The sequence below is a fragment of the Amphiura filiformis genome, chromosome 16 (genome assembly GCF_039555335.1).
Source record: "Amphiura filiformis chromosome 16, Afil_fr2py, whole genome shotgun sequence".
Lineage (NCBI taxonomy): Eukaryota > Metazoa > Echinodermata > Ophiuroidea > Amphilepidida > Amphiuridae > Amphiura > Amphiura filiformis.
This window is the reverse complement of record NC_092643.1, coordinates 38,710,584-38,727,773: the sequence shown is the minus strand read 5'-3', so window position 1 is coordinate 38,727,773 and position 17,190 is coordinate 38,710,584. Positions and strand designations below refer to the sequence as shown.

Sequence of the window (17,190 nt, the reverse complement as noted above, 5' to 3'; positions counted from 1 at the left end):
CCATATAGAAATTTCATAAAGTTTTGCATTCTATATCCTGGTCTATATCATACACATTGAAGAATGTGATATCTGGCAGCCATTGCAGATGGGGCCTTCTTTTGCTAGCCCCTAGATGTGTACAGTCCTTGCTAATAATTATAGCTATTGGCAACACTGTGATTTGGTAGTACTAATCAATTGCCATGGTTGTATTTTCTGATAAGTACATGTACCCTAGGCAAACTCCCCTGATTCGAGATTGGAATGACCCATAGCAAGACTGGATGATTGGGCTGTTCCAGTTGGTATTCATACACCCTCTATGGTAGACATGACCTTAATCTTCCACACAGGGAGTATGAATTTCAAATGGGGTTTACCTGATTTGTGCTACTTTAGTTCAAATTTACACTCCCTGTGTGGAAGACTAAAATCATGTCTTCTGTAGGGGGTGTATGGATTTCAACTGGAATAGCCCATTCTGAATCATAAAATGATATCATTTCAGTTCGTCTTTGAGGATCATAATGTCAATTTTTTGTAATTTTTGGCCCCTGTGTGGCCAAAAAACTGACGACCCACCAATATTTGACCTTTTTGCTTATAACTCAAGAATGGTATGTTGCGGGTTGGTCAAACTATACTTTTTCTGAATCCTTGCAATGAGAGGAATGATTTGGTGTGCTTGTTAACCAGATTTGAGCAATTTTGAAATTTGACCACTTTTGACCTTTAACCTTGAATATGGCCGGAGTGCCTCGAATCATTTTTTGTTAACATTTTGAATGTGTTATAGGACCATGATAAAAGGAAGCTAAAAAGTTGTTTTGGTAGAGTCCTGGGGATTGTAAAGGCATCCACTACCTATGGCCAGGCGGCGGATGACATGATCGAGCCGGCAACTCGTGAAACCGCCCGGCCGTATGGCATTTTCCATATACTGTTAGTTTTGTGGGGTTCATTATCGAACCCCAACGGTTTTAGCTTGTATTTATATTATTTATCAACATAGGCCTATTTGTTTGTGATATTTCAAGCGTTTTAAAATTTCAAAATAATCCCATTCAATTACACGGTTGACGATGAAAATTTACTGAATTTAGGGACTGCACGTCATACACCACCTGCCTATGGCCAATGTAGTCAGGGCATAGCCAACTCCATCTCCAGGTGGTGGCAGTTACGGTCCATGATTTTACTACGCCGTAAAGTAGCCGCGGTCAAGGTCCATTATTTTACAACACCGTAAAGCAGCCGCTCAGTACAGGGAGATTGATGCAGTATATTTTATGATATAATTTTATGTTTATAGGAAGTTGGGATGTATTTTGATGAATCACGCCCCAGAGCTCTAAATGTTGCAATATCACTCATAATCAGAAAAAAAAATCAGCTTCAAGTTGTTTTCCATTAATCATCATTATATTTATTGTATATTTTGTGCAGGTGATATGCCAGACTGGAGTCATCCCATTTTCCTCATATATCATGATCCATGCCGGCTTAGACCAGGTTGTGATAGGCCTTGGACTAAGGGAAGCTTAATTAGAAGAGAAAGACTACATGAAGATGAGGTAGCATCACCAGAAGCCTTACAAAGGTGAGATCTGTGGCACAGCCAGGATTTGAAAAATGGTTACAAATATGGCGATGGGGGTGGGGTGGGGATGGGTGGAAGCTGGGTCACCCCTTCTCTGTAAAAACATTTCTGATGATTTTGCAAGAATTTTGACAAAAATTTTGCAAAATTTTCCAAACACCAAACATATTTTATAAGTGAGCCCCCTCCCTTTCAAAAACCTTGATCCGTCCCTTGGCTGAGGATTTGTAGGACTCAAAAAATTGTCAAAGTGGGCTGATTTTGACCAAATTAGAGGGGGTGCATGCCACCGGGATCCTCTACTGTCTATGTAATGCTCTCATATCATAAAATATGGTACATATAAATGTACACATGAGTGCACCTTTTTTTTTAAATGCCCCAAACAAGTTTTACCGTTAATTCCAGCAAAAATACCCCTAAGGCGTTTTGCAGGTCTGATGGACCCGGATATTCTACTTTAAACAAATTAGCCGTATGCATGTAAAATCAGCTGTTCATTGTACCTTATTGGACTAAATTTAAAAAATAAATACTCTAAATAGATGTCCAATTTCTGAAAACTATACATTATCCCCAGACACCGAAATGACAAAACACTGACCCCAAAATTTGGGCCTTTTGTCAGACATTCAGAAAGAACACATAATTTATTCAACCAATGCTTTTAAAAAAATCACTGGAATCAGCCAAATAATAACACGAGGGCAATCCCATTTCAGCCGCAGGGATAATTTTTGTTTCATTTGACGAGCAAATTAAACTGCATTTTCTTGGAAGCAGTGATTTTAACCCTCAGATGCATTACATGTGTAAGTTTCCTAGTCACAAACAATCATCCCTTTTCACTTGCCTTTTTTAGGGTCAGGCAAATATCAGAATATATAGTACATTTCTCTTGTGCCTCTTCATTAATAGATTTGATTTACTTCTGATGTTAACTTTTTTTACCAGATATGATTATAATTAAACCTATTTTGCTGTTTGTTTGTTTGTCAGAACAATAGAAGACCCAGAGCTACGAGGGTGCTTTCTAGAAGACGTCGAGGTTTATGAACCAATCGACAGCAACATGCCTTGGAACACACCAGACTTCCAACGTTACCGTGGTAACGGTAGACGAAGAGTAGATTATATCATGTTCAGTAACCATAGAACCCATCTACAACAGGTTGGTCTATTTATATTACAGACAGCATACAAAATACTATATGAGGCTTTAAGATTATAGGGAAAATGGGCTATTCCATTTGAAATCCACACTCCCCTGTGGAAGATTTAGATAAAGTCTTCCACAGAGGGAGTATGGCTTTCAAATAGATTAGACAGTTGGATAGCTTCCATTTGAAATACTTACTCCAGTTGTAGAAGATAAATGTAAAGCCATAATACAAGGGGAGTATGGATTTCAAAATGATTAATCCTGACCAATTACATTTGAAAAAGATACTCCCCCTGTGGAAGATAGTTCCAAAAACTTCCACAGGGGTAGTGTTGATATCAATTGGAATAGCCCAATAGGGCAAACCATTTTTCCCGAGGTACTGGCTACAGACCTGGAGGGTGAGGGGTGATAGTTGCTCTATGGTTTGGGGTCTCTCCATCAGTCAGTAATACTATCAGTCCGAACCACCGCTAGTCCAAATTTTTAGGGCTATGGTTAAGGTAAGGGTTAGGTTAAGAGTTAGGTTTAAGGTTAGGGTTAGCGTTAGGTAAGCTTAAAATTTGGACTAGCGGTGGTTCGGACTGACAGGGTGTACCGTATGGTTTTGGTCAAAATGTTTTAATAACATTTAAATGTCAGGGTCATTCAAAAAGTTCTACCTGTTGGGTCATAACTTTTGTTTTGTTATAGGTAGCTACTTGAAAATTTGCATACATATAGTTCGTAATGTCACCTACAGGTGGTAGAAACATCATGTCAAGATCATTTTCAGATTTTTGTTGGTGAGTTGAGAAACACAGTAAGATATGGTACACCGGAAACGGTGATGCATCTTTGGATATTGCACTTGAAAACATGCATGCAGCCAATGTACGAACTTCTCTCTTTATACAAAAAAATCATATAAGTAACAATATAAATTTTGAATGAATATACACCTTACAGTCCAAAACATCATCTGTGACTGAAAAAGTTAACTTTTGATGGACAAAAATTACCCAGAATTCCAATTTTTGGAGGGATATCTTGTAACAACTCAGGTAATGATAATCAGCATAGTGTCCATCCCTACAGCGTGACTTTTCTAGCTGTGCTCTTAGATAAAATACAAAAGTTAAAGCTACTATAACACATTTTTCAGTCAAAAAAGTAAATTTAATTCCTTTTGTGATCTACTGGTCTATTGCGGTATTTTATTCCAAAGAAAGCGACATAATGCCACCATTTTACACCATGTTTTATTAAAGTCAATATCTTCATAAACTGTGTTTGTGGTCATTTATACTAAGTTTATTACACTGGCTATTTGTTCTATTAGTTTTGTGCATATTAATGTCCATCATTTTCAGTTTGTGGCAACCATTTAACCAGTACATATAAATTTATGATTATTCTTGTGTTTTAAACAGTTTTTACTGTATAAAATGACCAAATCCAATAATTATGGGATCTTCAACACACTGTACTTGAGACGCCTTTGTAAATATTGTACATATTTTGACCGTTTCCGGTGAACAATATCTTACTGTGGTTTTTAGGTCACCAACAAAAATTTAAAAATGATCTTGACATGGTTTTTATACCACCTGTAGGTGACATTACAAACTATATGTATGCAAATTTTCAAGTAGCTACCTTTAACAAAACAAAAGTTATGACCCAACAGGTAGAACTTTTTGAATGACCCTCGTATAAAGGTCATGAAAACATTTTTAAAACATTATATTATGAAAAAACACTACAGCAGCATTTTAGAAATGTTGTAAAAATTTTATTGCAAAATATTTGTTGGCAAACATTTTGTCAAATATTTGTCAACATTATGATGGAATGTTTTGCATCATGTTTTCAAAAATATTTCCTGAAATGTTATTAAAACATACCCTTTATATAATTCAACATTTAAACGTTTTCTGTCAAACGTTTTGTGTTTGCTGGGATAGTAGTGTTACTATGGCTCCTAATGACTGATTTTAGTATATAATATGATCCTAATGTAGAAAATAAAAATTATAAAATAGGCTAACTAATTTGCCAATTAGTCACATGGGAGAAATGAATTAATCACTGTCATGTGAAAGTCATTTAAAAAGTGCAATTACAGTTGGATGTGAATGAACACAGCATATTCATACACACGTTTCACATGTTGCAAAGTGAACACTGAATACTGCAACCTGATTTTAAACTTGCTAAATTGGCTATTTTTGTTGAAATCCATACACCCCTATGGAAGACATGAACTTAGTTTCCCACACGGGGGTGTAAATTTAAATTCCAGCGGGTGTATGGATTTGAACTGGAATTGCTAAATGTGCTATTTTAGTTGGAATCCATACACCCCTATAGAAGATGTGACCTTAATTTCCCACACAGGGAGTGTAGATTTAAAATGAAGTCATCCATTCAGGTAACCCCATTTGAAATTCACACTCCCTGTGTGGAAGATTAAGGTCATGTCTTCCAGAGGGTGTAAGGATTTCAACTGTAATTGCCCAATGACTGAGAACCACTCCTTTTAATTGATTAAACAGATTGAAAATTTAAATCATTTTATTGAATATTCTGTCAAAACAGATTTGTCCCTAATTGCAGTTAGCAAAAGATCAAATATTCTCATTGAATATTTAATTGAAAAATTTAAGAGACCATGTCATATATCATATGTTTCTTTCGGTGGAAAGAATCAGAATATAACAGCTTCAAGTTGATATATTGACTACTCAGTGGCAGAAATGGGTAAGTACAATAGCTGCCATGTGTAGCTGCCATGTGTAGATGAGTACAATATATGTAAATTGCCAAATGTTCACAGGGCAGCTATTGTACTTCTGGCACTAAGCAGTCGATATATATCCCATAGATTAAAGTAGTTATAAGCCATAATGGGCTTTTCCAGTTGAAATTCATATGGTCGAATCCAACCAAAAGTGTCCACGGGCCAAAAATAAAAGTCCGAAATAAAAATGTCTCCACAATTTTTTTCCTTTTGCCCATTGATTGATGACATATTGGCCTTATAGGAACCAAAAGTGCCATTACTAATCTTGAAAAATAAATCCAGGACGGTGATAGTAAATGTGATATCAAAACCCAATGTTACCTACGAATACCACTAGGATGCTTTCACTATCGCAATACTAATCAACCTAAAACAAATGGAATATTCCCATTAACGCTTTTTTTCGTGTAATGTAGACCACAGGGTGTCAGGAAAATGCTAGCTCAACCAGAAAATATTTGTTTTTATTTTTATAACGCGATCAATATGATCTTAGTCAATTTATGCTAGTTTATTTTTGAAAATGAAGTTTAGGTCAGTTTCTGTATTTTATTTATCAAATGAGTATGAATCAATTTACACATTGTATAAGAACGAGTAGGATATATGTTTTCAAGAATATTAGGAATTATACGCATACACCTAACGCTTTATACAATGAAAAGGTGAAGAAACCCGGTATTCAGTAGGTAAAATGAGCGATTTAACAATATCTATATTGAGTTTAGAGGTTTAAATTTTGCTATTATGGTAATGAATTAATAAAATGGTAGTTTTAGATCTCTTTCAGATGGTACGTCCAAATGAATAAATGCTATTACCTTAGATCAAAAAATTTTTGATGCTTTTAGCAAGATTTTGACCACTTCATTTTGATATACAAGTAGTTAATCAGCAATTTTACATAATAAATAATTGTTGAATGAATCAGTATATGGGTAATAATAGTGTCCTGGGGTACCGCTTAAAGTTTTTGACAATTAATTTCCATTGGTAGGGACACTTTATTACACATGTCATGTATTATGCTGTATTCGTAAGTAACATTTCAGTATTTGTAGGTAAGAATTAGACTTTTGGTGGATATCGCAATCAAAACTTCATTTTATAAAGCACTTTGAATGTATTATTTTCTTTATGTGCGCTTATTGATACTTAAAGTCGTATACAGACTCCGAGTATTGTACATACAATATTGTACAATATGTACGTTATTTAATCTATTGCCATTCTATTTCCAGTAATGTTTAAGTTCTAACGAATGTTTGATGACGAAAAATCGATAATATGTTACATACAATATCTAGCAGAAATATATTATCGATTTTACGTCATCAAACATTCGTTAGAACTTAAACATTACTGGAAATAGAATGGTAATAGATTAAATAACGTACATATTGTACATACAATATTGTACGTATAATAAAAAGTCTGTATACTGCTTTAGACCCTATCATGTATTAATAATGTCGGTTCACAGCGGTTGAAAGAGGATTGAAGTAAGAAACAAAGGCACTAAAGTGACTTTAATTTGCTTAATTGCACACAAATCGCTTAAAACCGTTATTGCAGACTTGTGAAGTCCATCTTGGAGTCAGTTACGCCTTGTGGCCTTTCGTTTGAGGGCAACTACAATTAGCTTTATACCAGGGTCCATCACTGTGTTGTCTAGATCATGAGACAATGAAAACAGTCGTGTTTTCCATGGTATTCGGAGGTAACCTTAGCAAAAACGCCAAAAGTTACCTTCTAATAAATCAATTTGGACACAAATTACTCAGAAACCAGAAGGTCGGTAAACATTTAAAATGAAGCACACATGACAGTTGACAAATCCAAGTATTTATCCCTTTTAATCTTCTTTGAATCTGATTTTTCTTTCAAATGAGCAGACCGTCGTCTATTTCAGTACATATTTTTCAACAATTAAGCCGTATTCACTATTGCATGGTGGGCATGTATGTGAATTCGCAACTTTCATTGACATATGATTTGATAGCAAACATACAGGCCTTCGTTATGTACCAATATGGGCATTGGCATGAATGGCGGTGTTTCACAATACTGTCATGATGCTAAATTGTATTCGTACGTAACATCCGGTTACCGAAATTTACCTACAAATACTTGCTTTTCTTGTTGACATCTCAGAAATATTTAAATGCAGGCTATTGACACTTGGTAGAAATAAAGAGTGTATTACCCTGCACCTATTGTTTAACTATTGTTTACTATTCTCTCACTTTGTGGAAATGACACAGCTTTTAACATGTATTCGGAGGTAATGCATATTTTTTACCAAACCTACCTTTGTGCCATTTAGAATTTCTGGCAGCTAAACACAATAATAAAGATGTCCGAATGCAATGCATTTCAGTATTGGACATATCAAAGCTCGTATCAATTATGCATTTATTAGTGATTTCCATTTTTAAAGATATATCTAGTGCTATGAAAAATTGTATTCGTAGGTAATGTAAAAAAATACCACTCAAAAAATTATCACAAAAATTCATAATTATGTACAAATATGTGAAAAATTGAACAGGCAATCTTTGAATACACACCTTTCAGGAAATCAATTTAGATTCAATCCAATGACTTCTTTTCATAACTGATTTAGATGTTTTTAAAAATACTTTAAGAAATATTTTGAAAAAATGGGTAAAAATAGCATGTTTTGGGGTCTCTGTGTCTAAGTTTTTCACAGAAGGGGGTCTTATTATATATGGCGCGAAGCGTATGATCAAGGCGAATAAACACAATACAAAAACGAATGAGAATTGATTAATACTTTTAAGTTATGGCCCTGAACATGCCGTGTACACTTTTCGTTGGATTCGACCATATACACCCTATGGAAGACATGACCTTTATCTTCCACACAGGGAGTGTGAATTTCAAATTGGGTTGCCTGAATGGGTGACTCCATTTGAAATATATGTCCGCTGTGTAGGAGATTAAGGTGATGTCCTCCATACAGTTTGTCCACTCTGAAGTACAATCTGCATGAATATACATCGCGTTAACAGTGCGTAGTGCTGCATCTCTGCTGCAGGTATGTGTGCCTTCAAAGTCGGCACAATGTGTGTGTCCGCTCGGTACTTTATACTACAGAGTAGACTGACTGTAGGAGGTGTATGGATGCCAACTGGAATAGCTCAATTCTAGTCTTTTATTTGAGGAGTGGAAGGAGTGCTGGCCAACTTCCCAAAATCAGCCTATTTTATCATCTTCACCTCTGGGAGCACGGTGGCCAAGCCATGGTGGCCGAGCATCTTCACCTTTGGGAGCATGGTGGCCAAGAGGAACGGGCTCCGACTCATAATTGGAAGGTTGCGGGTTCGAGCCCCGGCAACACCATCGTGTTGTGCCCTTGAGTAAGGTACTTTATCTCAATTACTCCTCACCACCCAGGTGTATAAATGGGTACTGGCATTCTTTAATGCTGGGAAGGTAACAGACTCGCTGTGGAGGAGGTGTAGCGATCCTCCTACAGCAACATTACATGGAGGAGTCTGGCCCAATCGCCAATGAAAGAGAGATGGGCACTCCGATCACTGTTTATATACAGGTTCGCCTCCTTTACCTTTACTTTTACCTCTGATATGATCATTTGGCAGGTGTCACATAAACTGGTTCATATTGACATTGTTTAGGTTCATTCAAGCATATCGATAGACCAGTCCCTCGTCTTTGTTGATAAGATTTTACACCACCAAATAGTATTATACGGTCGTGCGCCCTGAATGCATTTCTCAGCCTAAAGTAAGCATTAAAATAAGCAGAAACTTGCATAACTTTCGCTAAATTTGGATTGGTCATGATTAGTAATATCAAATCCTGCAAGTGTACCACAGATGGGAGCGATCATACTGCAGTTACTGTCCGTTTTCCTATACACAATACACAGTGCTCTCACCATTGACGCTCGACCTTTACAAATAGTGTATGTTAGAAGTATATTGCATTTGCCTAGTTAACATCACTGTGTGAAAAATAACCGGCCAATATTTAAACTATTCTCCAAACTTCTAGCAAATATATTTCTCTAACATGACCTAAAATTACAGCTAGGTTAGATGTTCAGAAATAGTCGCACTTTCAGAGAATATGAGTGAGGGCAAAGCATAGCTAGCTCATAGCTAGCCAACTCCTAGTGTTAATTGAATGGAGATTTGACCGAAAATATTGAGCTATATTGGTAACGGACCGCTCCGTTCTGAAGGATGCCACAAACAAACGGTACAAGCTACATTTAAACTATTTTATGAAATTCTAGAAAATATAGTTTTGTAACATGTCCTAAATTTTTAGCTAATTTAGGTGTTTGGAAATAGTCGCACTTTTGTGTTTTAGGAAGGATATGTAAACGACAGATAACACCAAAAATATGAAGAAATTATTTCCAAACCGTGTTAAGTCAACAATCATTATGTTGCTCATTTTCAAGAATGCTGGTTAACAAAAAGCAGGCCATTGTCTCATTTCGTGAACAAAGGTCCACATACCATTGTTTCCTTGCGTTTCCTTTATAATCAGTTACCCAACTGAAGCTGTATTATAGCACCTCATAGCGATATCGCATATATAAAACAGACACGTGTGCACAACCAGAGAAGATCCGATTTAATCAGTTGAGCTGTTTCAATGAGTGTTATCTTGGTTTAATAGCTTTTAATGGGGTTTAAGTCCTGCAAAGGTCGAGATGAATTGTACTGTAGACATGACTGCATCATGTTGAGTATTTTTTTAATGATTTTAAGCAGTCGGTTTTGAACAGAAACACTGGCATGATTTTGGAGGTAAATTAGGTAATTCCCAGACATCATAGACTTCGAGGGCCAGTCGTAAAAAATAATGACGGTCAACCTATATCTTTTCCCAGTCAGAGGGATCACTCAGGCTAGGGCTAATTTCAACCATCATAGCTGTCGCTAAGAACTGAGTCGCTCTTGCGAAGAAAAAATGATGTTTTCTTGAGGCGAATTTAGTACATATCTCTATGTGGATTTATTTGGTGGCGTGATATCATAAACAATGATGTCAAGTGGTCTATAAACACACAGTTTGGCATCAAACCATATGTTTTATGCTATCACCCTATGACCATTACAATACATTCTCTTATCATTGCTGCTCTATGTATTATGTGAAGATTATACTTTAGTGACCACTAGCTGCCACAGCTTACCACTGAGTGTCTTCAGGCAGCTCAAATTTCAGAATGTACTTATAACATGATATTGCTGACAGACATTTGTGTCAAGCATGTCAACTGACACCCCTACCCTTACCTACAGTATATAGCTTTGGCAAAGTGCGCAAATAGGCTTAAAGGTGTTAAAATTAGGTTAATTTTAGAAAGGAAGAAATAAAAGCACATCGCTGATATTGGTAAATTTTCATTGTATGGACTGTCGGTGTGTCGATCGGTACACATTGCATTCCAAAAGTATACAAAACAATATTTACTTCGCACTGTATAGTCGTGCGGAAGATTCTTTTCATGCTCATTCAACTGTATAGAAACGGCCTTGATGCATGTGTAATAATAAAAGAATAGCTCCGAAATCCCTGTGTATAAGCTACGGAAGCGTAAACCGCTCATTTGCATAACAAGGAACAACGTTAGTAAGAGCCAACGCCCTTAATATAAATTTAGTTGAGAACGGATTTCTCATGTGTGGCCCAGACAGTTGTGTACCAATGATCTGTGATGTACAGATGGACCCTGATGACCAGAGACTGCATCCCCTTCACTGGCTATGCCATTGTCTTCATGTAGGCCAAGACTATACTAATATTGCTCCATATCTGCCATGGGGGCTGTGAAATTCCCCCAAACTTTATTATAGCTAACCAAATTCTATTGTTATTTCCTCTCATTTGTATACAGGTATGTGAAGAATATGCCTTTGTGACTCAGCTAGCAACATTAACCGATCACATCCCGATGTGTATGACGTTTTCTGCAGCTGTTGGTCCGGCATCAGCGAGGGACTGGCCACAAGTGGACACACCAGACAGTGATGATTCAGTAACATGCAAAGTTATGTATGAGACCACTGTATGACCACACAGGGCTAGTGGTAGCTAGCTGAGACTAACATGTTAACCCCACAGAACTACCTGCCGATTGGCCAAAAAGAAGTTTTCATTATCAATTGGACCAATCAGCAACATTGTTAGAATAATTTCACCACGCAAAAGAATTGGGGTGAATTATTTACAAAGCTCCATTCTGATTGGTGATTAAAGTGAAGATATCATGCAATTGACCAATCAGAGGCAATGTTAGATTGGCAAGTAGTGCTCAGGGGAATAAGAAAGGAACAGGAAACTTCCATTAAACAGTCAGCTTAGGTTGTTCAAAATACTTGATTAAAATAATCATCACATGATACACCTAGGAGCTGACATTACAGCTTCTAGACAGGATGTCTGCAAAGTGACCTTCAGCACAGTGGGTGGTCTTTCAGTACATTTGGATGGAAATGTGGCAAGTGTGACCAGGTTTTGGAGCAATATTGTATTTTTAGCAACTTTGTAATGTCATTGTATCAGTTTACATCAATAACATTCTTTTCCATCAGTCAATACTTTCAAAATGTAGTTTTTGGTAATATATGAAATATTCAAAATCTCGTAATGTGTAATAGTTTAGCTATATGAGTTATTGGTATCTTCAATGATATTTGGGTCACTCAGCAATACAGAGTAAATTTTTTGAGTAAATTTACTGGACATGTACCTATGTGTATCAATATGATCAATGTGAGTGTAGCCTTATTGGTGATCCCCGATATTGCCCTTGCTATTCAAATCCTGGTCATTTTGAATTGAAATATTATTCTTGGCCGCAATTTCAGTAGAAATTTCAATAGCAAATTTATTGAATATTCAGCAATCATAATTTCTTCAAAATATCATCAAAGCTCGGGGTCACATTCCATAATGCTAATATGTCTGCACCCATGGTGTCATGTGTCCAGTAAGAGAATTTACTCTGTAATGCTGACTGTTCATGTAAGCCTAATTAGCCTATACCATTTTTCACCCTGATGTGGCAGTGATGTCAAAGCGTTGAAGTAGCTGTTTCTTTCACGCATCTAATGCGGCGTCTTTAATCGTATGCCTGTGTATGCCAGCGATTTGTAGCTGCACTCAATGAGATGCGCACTGACGTCACTGCCTTCTAAGGGTGGAAAATGGTACACAGAGTTAGCCTAGTATCAAGACATTAGGTAATAGGCTAATTTGGTATAGGCTTACATTAATAGATTAATATTTGTCTAAAACGTTCCTATCCTCAAATCTGAGTATTTTGGTTATGAGGAGGTCTTGCAATGGTGGCGCCCATGGGTCACATGCAGTTGTTTTCAATCGATTGATTTTAATAAGCTAAGCTTACTGTTTAAATAGACAATGCAATCTTTGTACTGGACCAGAATTGCCCACAATGCTTAAATCTGTTACGGCAGAAAAAACCCATGTGTCATTGGCCCCTGAACATGTTTAAAGCAAAATCTGCTATGTATTAACCTCTTGTCAGTTTTGTTTTAAACATGGTCAAGGGCCACACATACATAGGAGGTTTCCTGCCCAGCAATGATACAATGATTACATAAATACAAGAAGCAAGTGGAGTTTAATTCCAACCCTTTTGGTCGTTGGTCTCAAGTGGTAGTATTTCCCATTTTTTTACGTAATGTAGGGATCTATTTCTTGAAATCACAAAACATTATAAATGTTAGTTTTTCTAATTTTGCAGACACATCTTAGTAATATGTAGAATTGTATTCCATGTAGGTGTTTCTGGGAGAGTCAAAACTCAAAGGCTTATATGTGACATGATTAAAATGAGTTGGATGTTGGGAATATTGATTATGAGATACAGCCAATAATAGTATTCAACTTCCTTTGTATTTTATTGTTCTAAGTAACACTAAAATGGCCATATCTCTGGAACCAAAAATCTATTTATGATGGGCTTGCAAATTAAAGCTCTGAGAATGGCAAATGTAATGAAATTTGAAACTGAATTTTGATTTTGATCGACATCAGACTCACTTTATCGCATTACATATGACATTAATAACACGCAAAAGGCAGTCACAGGTCTTTGAGTTCTCCTAGTTAAATTGATGTTTCTCGCTTAATATATAATAGTAACAATGTGTGTGGATTTTTTAAATGTTTTTCAATTTTCACTTTCAATTAACTGAAAGAGATATATGGCCAGCCTGTACAATTTGTTGACTATAAATTTTTTATTGAAAAAAGTCACAAAAATGGTGCTTAATTCCTGTCGCTGTCTCTTTAATGATCATAACTTAATATGTTATTTATGGTTGTCTCTATAGCTAGAATTACACCGATCAATTTGTATGTTTTTTATAATCAAAGGTATTTGATGTATGGGCATTTCAGATGGCGGTCATATTTTGGTGGCAAATTTCAACTGCATGTACTTTTACAAAAAAAATAAGGGAAAACAGAAATAAAAATATAATCTCGAATGTTTTGTTTTGATATTATTCAATCACCAATGTTGCTTGGATATCATGCAATCACCAATGTTGCTTGGATATCACACAATCACCAATATTGCTTGGATATCATGCAATCACCAATGCTGCATGGATATCATATGCAATCACCAATGTTGCTTGAATATCATGCAATCTTGAATGCTGCTTGGATATCACGTAATCACCTATGTTGTTTAGATATCATGCAATCTTGAATGTTGCGTGGATATCATGTAATCTTGAATGTTGTTTGGATATGCATGCAATCACCAAAGTTGCTTGGATATCATGCAATCACCAATGCTACATAGATATCATGCAATCACCAATGTTGCTTGATATCATGCAATTTTGAATGTTGCTTGGATATCATGCAATCACCAATGCTGCATAGATATCGTGCAATCACCAATGTTGTTTGGATAGCATGCAATCTTGAATGTTGCTTGGATATCATGCATTCACCAGAGTTGCTTGGATATCATGCAATCACCAATACTGCATGGATATCATATGCAATCACCAATGTTGCTTGAATATCATGCAATCTTGAATGCTGCTTGGATATCATGTAATCACCTATGTTGTTTGGATATCATGCAATCTTGAATGTTGCGTGGATATCATGTAATCTTGAATGTTGTTTGGATATGCATGCAATCACCAAAGTTGCTTGGATATCATGCAATCACCAATGCTGCATAGATATCATGCAATCACCAATGTTGCTTGATATCATGCAATTTTGAATGTTGCTTGGATATCATGCAATCACCAATGCTGCATAGATATCATGCAATCACCAATGTTGTTTGGATAGCATGCAATCTTGAATGTTGCTTGGATATCATACATTCACCAGAGTTGCTTGGATATCATGCAATCACCAATGCTGCATGGATATCATATGCAATCACCAATGTTACTTGAATATCATGCAATCTTGAATGCTGCTTGGATATCATGTAATCACCTATGTTGTTTGGATATCATGCAATCTTGAATGTTGCGTGGATATCATGTAATCTTGAATGTTGTTTGGATATCATGCAATCACCAAAGTTGCTTGGATATCATGCAATCACCAATGCTGCATAGATATCATGCAATCACCAATGTTGCTTGATATCATGCAATTTTGAATGTTGCTTGGATATCATGCAATTACCAATGCTGCATAGATATCATGCAATCACCAATGTTGTTTGGATAGCATGCAATCTTGAATGTTGCTTGGATATCATGCATTCACCAGAGTTGCTTGGATATCATGCAATCACCAATGTTGCTTAGATATCATGCAATCACCAATGTTGCTTGGATATTATGCAATCACCAATGTTGCTTCATGGATATCATGCAATCACCAATGTGTTTGGATATCATGCCATCAATGCTGCTTGGATATCATGCAATCACCAAAGTATTGTAGAGTAATTAATTACACTAAGCTGCAAAATCCATGCCCCATATTCCAGTCCGACGAGTGGGCCCTGTTTTAGGTAGCACTGTCATGGACTTTAAGACAAAATCAGGTCCTACTTGTCAGACTATGGAACCCATCATGCAAAAAAATGTTTTACAGTTTTATTGACGCACATAACAAGTAATGGTTATTAAAAATAATAGACATTATTCATTTTAATGACAAGTACTAGCATTTCCTACTTTGCAACTGGTTACTTGTATGGGTTGAATCAAATATCCTAAAATTCTTGAATGACAAAATTCACATGCTTTGCCCCCTACATTGGTCACTGATAAAATATCATGTGGAAAGTAACTTATTAAATTTTAAAAAAAAGAGATTTGTCTCAGGAGTTTGAATTTGAAAGTTTTTGTTCCATTATGTACCAAATTTTTGATGTTTTTTTTTAGTTGTCAGGGAGAAATTTTGAAAATTCAATCACTGTAAAAAGTGGACCAAAGATGCAATAAAAAGAGAGAAGAATTCATTGTACATATTGCATAATTGAGTAAAAAACAACCAGTATACACCAATCCGAGAAGCGTTTACTGTATTTGGCCCTCTATTGACGGTAACACAGATGTACCAGAGCGGGAGATTTAATTCGTAATTCAATACTTATGATCGTGTATTGAATATCACTGTTGTGTACAATTCCGGATACAATTCTGTGTAGCACGCAATAAATAATGGGTGGAAGGTGGAACCCCCGACCTCGGGACACCGCAGTTTTACATCGGGGACACCGCAGTAATGGCGAAGTCGGATTGGTGTATATCACTTTGCTGTTTTTCCATCTTCTCCTGAGACAAAACTTCTTTTTGGCCTTACATATAGCTTCTTTGGTTGGATCAAATCCTGCTATCACATGTCTTCCAAACATGTAGTGGTATACCATTTGAAGAAGCACCCACCAAAGATTATATAAGTCTGTATGTTATAAATTCCTGGGATGCTGTACTCTTGTAAATGAACTGGTTTGGGGTATATATGTAAACTATTCTCATTTCCAATGGCATAGCCCAATCTTTCTCTTGTAGTGAAATATGTGATGTAAAATTAACATGCATCTGCATGTGAGGCTCATTCTTGCCAGCCAATACATGAAACATGCAGACCAATATTTGTTTGCCCTACCTGTGCATTTGCATGCCTCCACAGGACACTTGAATGAGTGCAAATGCGAGTCACATGAGACAAAGTTCACACTGGTGTATACAATTGACATGGAAAACATAGATCAAAGATCTTTGATCGGTACTGTTGCTAGTGCTAGCTGAAAAATGTTTGTATCAAACTTCTGATTTCAAAGGTCATTCAGCAAGCAATTAACATGGATCTAATGAACTATGCCATTGGTAATGAGCTTGTATGTTTGAGCTGCTGGCAGGTGGAGGCTGTACACCCATCCATGGCATAGCCAGCACTTTTTCAAAAGGGTAGTGGGGTAGATTTCTTTGTGACATTGGGATCCTTTACCCCCTGGCTATGCTACTGGTGCCCAGAAACTGTTTGCCTGTCTGTGATCTGATCAAACCAATTTCTTTATTGTAAAAACATAGTTTTATGTTCCCTTCATTTTTAAATGTCATAAAAATATTATTTTCTTTAATTGACCTTTATCATCAGTATAAGTCAAGTTCAAAACATGATTCA

General features: G+C 36.3%; 1 protein-coding gene across 1 annotated transcript in view; it reads left to right on the top strand.

Moving 5' to 3' along the window:
- LOC140135969 (sphingomyelin phosphodiesterase 3-like) overlaps nt 1–16,055 on the top strand; it is a 285,478-nt gene extending 269,423 nt beyond the window's left edge. The window contains exons 5-7 of the mRNA XM_072157666.1: nt 1,429–1,582; nt 2,582–2,753; nt 11,432–16,055. Coding sequence (XP_072013767.1) covers nt 1,429–1,582; nt 2,582–2,753; nt 11,432–11,608 — 503 coding nt within the window. The 3' untranslated portion in view covers nt 11,609–16,055. The remainder of the gene's footprint in view (nt 1–1,428; nt 1,583–2,581; nt 2,754–11,431) is intronic.
- The last annotated feature ends 1,135 nt before the right edge of the window (nt 16,056–17,190 follow it).